The sequence below is a fragment of the Neodiprion virginianus genome, chromosome 1, assembly GCF_021901495.1.
Source record: "Neodiprion virginianus isolate iyNeoVirg1 chromosome 1, iyNeoVirg1.1, whole genome shotgun sequence".
Lineage (NCBI taxonomy): Eukaryota > Metazoa > Arthropoda > Insecta > Hymenoptera > Diprionidae > Neodiprion > Neodiprion virginianus.
In genome coordinates, this window is record NC_060877.1 from 12115505 (window position 1) to 12120656 (window position 5152).

The 5152-nt window shown below is 35.7% G+C and overlaps 1 protein-coding gene across 1 annotated transcript; it reads right to left on the reverse strand.

Moving 5' to 3' along the window:
- Positions 1–719: 719 nt before the first annotated feature.
- On the reverse strand, positions 720–4715 carry LOC124299164 (uncharacterized). The gene is made up of 3 exons (XM_046752166.1): positions 2639–4715; positions 1710–2100; positions 720–1640 (listed from the first exon to the last, which is right to left on the reverse strand). Exons 1-3 carry the CDS (start codon positions 4703–4705, stop codon positions 1336–1338), a joined length of 2763 nt encoding a protein of 920 aa, XP_046608122.1. The 5' UTR covers positions 4706–4715; the 3' UTR covers positions 720–1335.
- Positions 4716–5152: the final 437 nt, after the last annotated feature.

Below are 5152 nucleotides of genomic sequence, written 5' to 3' on the forward strand. Positions count from 1 at the left end.
GAAAACGTTAAAATCTTGCAAAATCATCTTTTTATAAAGCATTTTACATATCGTTCAGCCTACCAATTTACCAGGGATCGATTGCCTGTAGTGTGATTTTTTTTTTTTATCTTTATCTCCTGTAAGTTTTATAAGCTTAGACATGAACGAATTACCATTGTTAGCTAGATTGTAACTGTTAGTCAGAAATCCGAGTTTCTTGAATATCGATTATCATCTATTTTTTATATGTTGACAGTTACGAGGTTTATCAATGTTGCAAATTGAGATGAGTTCGCGCGTCGAACATTACTGTATTTGTGTATTATTATACATGTAATATATGTCGAACAAACTCAAGCATCTACTATTCTCAACCCTAACCACTCGACTTCCGCTCCACTCCGAAGCCAATCATTGCAAGAAACCTCTATTTTCTAAAAAACCAATTTTCTTCGTATTCGTCCAGCAGTATATGATAAGATTCTATCAAGGTTTGTACAATGATAAAGAATCACCAAAGGTCGCGGAAACATCACTTGAAGTTGTCGTGGATCATCCGTGTCACACATTTGTTTGAAAAGTTCTGACCGGAATCGTACACGAATAACATATAAAGCAAGTCTGTTTATAATAAGTTCTCGCTGGGATTTTAAAACCTTTTCGCATCCTTTGCTGACCTTACGAAGAAAAAAATTATCGTAAACAGCTCACAACCGAGGGGCTTACCACTCTCATAATGACTGTCCCAAGTATGACACCATTGCATATGTATTTCACATATTACATAGTTATTACACTGGTATTACATGTATGGCATAGGGATTACAATAGTATTGCATGTATTGCATAAGTATCCCATAAGTATTGCACGTATTCCACAGATAGTGCACAAGTATTACATACGTATTGCATATGTATTACACATAGTATTACATGAATTACATGACCATTGCATGACTATTGCATACTAATTATACAACTATTACAAGACTATTACATGACTATTATATATTTATATAGATACACATTATATTACTGTAAGATGAGTATTTCTCAGTATACCTATTAACAATGGTTTTTGTCTCACTGTCATTAATTGCATCCCTGAAGTCTTGCTTGAATTACATTAAATAGTTTATTGCAACTATTTTTTTATAACCTCTTTTACCCTCTAAATTTCATAATAAAATTTGCAAATCAACCTTTAAATATAGTAAAGAATAATTCAACGCAACCATAATTTATATATTATAATAATATTCTCTGTATATTTATGCTAATAGTACTCTGGAGAGGTTAACGATACATAATTATATATATTTTTTAGCAATTGAGACGATCTTCAATTAACTTTTAAATCACAGCGTACTCTAACAAATCAGAATCACTGAATACATGATGACGTCTTCGGTCAATTTTCGGGTTGCTCAGAATTAGCTTTATTTGATCTCCTGTTACATAACTTGTATCGTCCACATCTGGAAAAACGAATATGGAGCTCGACGAATTCGTCACTTTTCGCATGAATTTGACTTCATAATCTTCCTCGCAATCTCTGTCTCTTGATTGGATACTTTTAACAACGCCGATGTAGTATTTTTTGGTTTTTTTGGTGAGAAATTCGATCAGCACAAAATTTCCGATATTTGCATCTTTACCTGAAAATTCAAAACGTTGTAACCAGACGTGCAATGATTTCAAATGAAATTTTTTCACAGCAGTATTACCTTGGAGTGAAGTTGTAGGAATAATCTCGAGGATTAGTTTCAAAACTAAATCCGAATAAAAAATATGCCCATCAACTATCTGTGGTGTTGGTAAAGTTCGCATATATCCAGAAATGCATTTGTAATCATGTGACCCCACTGGTGCCGGACGGAGACTAGAACTTATTAATCTATACCAGGTACATAGTACGCCAATACTTTCATTATTGACGTCAGCGCTTAATCTGGAGTATTCTCTTTGTGGGTCTGTTTTTCCAGTTAGATAGACGAATCCAAGAACAAGGCCTACTCTGTATTTCGTTTCTGCCTCAGTGTCTTCTCTAAAAAGCATCCATGTCCCTATACTTATTTCCGGATTCTCTTCGACAGTATTTGATCTAGTAGCTGATTCCTAGAAAAACAATAACATTATACGGAGAACCAAGAAGTTGAAAATTAACACTTTTTGTAGTCATCACAACGACAGGATGTGCCAATGATGGAATCTAAAAAATTTATGAGGTTGAAGTTCGTAACGTTAACGTAACGACACATTATTTGAAAAAAAACTATGTTTTTCAACTTCGTAATTGCTTTACAGAGGCTGTAGTTCTGATGTGGGTTGACTTTGCTTGATTCAAGCCACTATTTATTGATTACTGCATTTCTAAAAAATTCTAAAGTTGCAAAATGGCGATTTTCTTCAAATTGTATCGTCTCGTTAACGTTACGAACTTCAACCTCCTAAAAATTTAGAATCTCAACCAATTGCCGCATAAATTATACAACTCTATTCGTTGGGGTTATACATTTACCATAGAATAATGCTGCATTATATTTTTTTTCTAGGTGTAGGTAGGACATTTTCCGCAGTATTTTAATGAGTCTGGGTCATAAGGAAAGATATTCATTACTTATTTAGGAAGAGTTAATATCAAGCTAATAAGTACCTTCTTGGACAAATGCGGCAGTTCGATTTCTCGTACTCTCTGAAGTCTGTCGCTACTTAAACGGTGCTTGGTTTTATTAAGCAGCCAACAAATGGACGATTTTCTAACGACGTATTCGGCTTGCGACGAATCACGCACGACTGCAAATGGACTCGTTTCATTTAGTTGAACTGTTTGGGTGGAGTAATTTTTGAGTTCCAAAGTTCCTGTTACAGACTGCAACGTAATCATATCATGTTCAAGTTCTGCAGATATAGTGTCTTCATTTGCGCTCTCCGTTTCCTCGCTGATTTCTTCGCTGTCAGATTCGTCGTCTGAGTCTAGTTGAATAGACTTTGCAGAAAAAGGCAGTGTACATAAGATATTGTTGAAAAATATACCAAGGTTCCCGAGATCTTCAATAGCTCGACATTTCGCGTCTTCAACGGTTTTCTGTATTTCTTGATTAGAAGGTAGTGGATATGTGTTGACATTGATTACACTTTTTCTCTCCCTAAATCTTGGAAATATAATATTTTCTGACTCTTCGATGATGATTTCATTTTGTACTTGAATTCTATTGAGACGATGAATGATGTCCATCATGCTGCAGTTGACAATAGTCGAGTACGTGGATGACATTGAACGGACTTGTCGGAAAAAGCTTTCACATGGTTGACTACTATATAAAGATGGCAGGAAGAGTTCTGGTTGGTCCGAATCTCTCAGGCGTATGATGACGTCAATAAGCGTATGAGCATTTATTTCAATGCATGTGTAACAGTTGGAAGTTATAAAATTTTTGCCCAAAGTGTAACTGTCATTTGCCGAAATCCATGCACGCCACATCCTTAAACAAAACACAGAATACCAGATGCTAAATATTCTTTCCAACGGCGTTAATTCAGAATCGATGTATGAAACTACGGTGTTATGTAGTATTTTCAAATACTGACATGTTCCTTCGCTGCCAGGTACTGTATCATTGAGTAATTTTCTGACATTTTCTTGACATATTTTTTGAACAGAAGGGAAATTCATTTTATCCTTTGGGTCCAAGTCAGAATAAGTTATCTGGTGTTTGTCTTTAGATTGTGACTGTATCAATAGTTTCAGGTGACTAACAGTCGCTATATTGTTTCCCATCGGCAGAACAATTGAGTTTTTGATGAAGCGATTTCTTAGCTTTGTACCAATGTGTACAGTATCCTGGCAAACAAAGTACTCACTGCAAAATTCACTGTTGAACCATGTCCAATTTTCTTTACCAAAGAGTAAATCAAGATTCGAAATACCTATTTGGCTTTCAATCCTCATCGCTTTTAACAATCTTGGATCACCATCCGAAGAAAATCCTAATACTCTTATTCCGAATTGCTGACATTGTTCGTAAATAAATTGGAATCTGTTAAGCACGTGTTCGGCTGTGAATTTATTGTCGGTTCCAAATATGCACAGACAAAATGACGCCGCATTTTTTTGTAAAGGCTGTGCCATAATTGTGTACGCCAAAGAAGCAATTGGAATATTTTGCATCGTTTCTTCCATTACTTTTGGTGACGTTGCCATGAAAGATTTGCACTTAGGCATTCCATTTTTATCTGTTGGTAATACCAACCCAATTAATTGGTTAGTTTTTGGGTCATATTGCACGGTGCCAGTAATACGCGTCGCATCTTCGCTTACCCATATGACTAGAGGCAGGTCGGCCTTGATTAAGTAATTTTTCAATTCCTGCAATCGAAGCTGCCCTTCAATGATGTCTGGTCCGTTTTCTAACAAATACCGACTGACAGATGAGGGGGATGGTAGAGGCAAGTTCGCGCATAACGTTTCGTACGACAATCTTCCACCAATCATGAAAATATACGATGCAAACTTTTTCACTGTGCAATCGTATCTGTTCCCGCAAGATTCGGCCTGACTTTGTTTGTCAGAAATTCTCATCAATTTTCGTACTAACAAGTTACTTTTACTGTTTTCATTGACTGTTGGACAAGACTTCGTTAATTTTTTCGATGCCGATTGTGCTAATAAATTTTTCACGCAATCCTTTAATTCTGCATTATATTTCAACAGCAATTCCATTTCGTTCAATGTTGGAAAATAATATGGAATCGTTCTCTCTGTAGTAATACTCTTCACTCTTTGTCGGTAGGATTTGTCACTTCTAGTTCTTAGATCTTTTTTAATTTTTTTTTCACAGTCGGAACTTTTTGTATCTATAGTCTTAGTATTTTTGGTATTACTAGTCAATGGGGTTGATAGAATTTTCTCGGAACAAAGAACCCCTTTTACATTATTCCGAGGTTGAATTCCCCCTGTAACTCATCATTTGTACTTTCAACTATCACAGCTTGTGATCTAACATCCGATTCATCATTTGGCTTGTCACGTGCAGATACTTCGAGTTCTTCATCGCTTTCAATTCGATTTTTCGACCGTTTAGTAGGTTTCGCTTCCGTTTCGTCATCACTCTCAATTTCTCTAGTAATATGCCTTTTTCCCCTGCTTTTTTCAATTTTAATAATATCC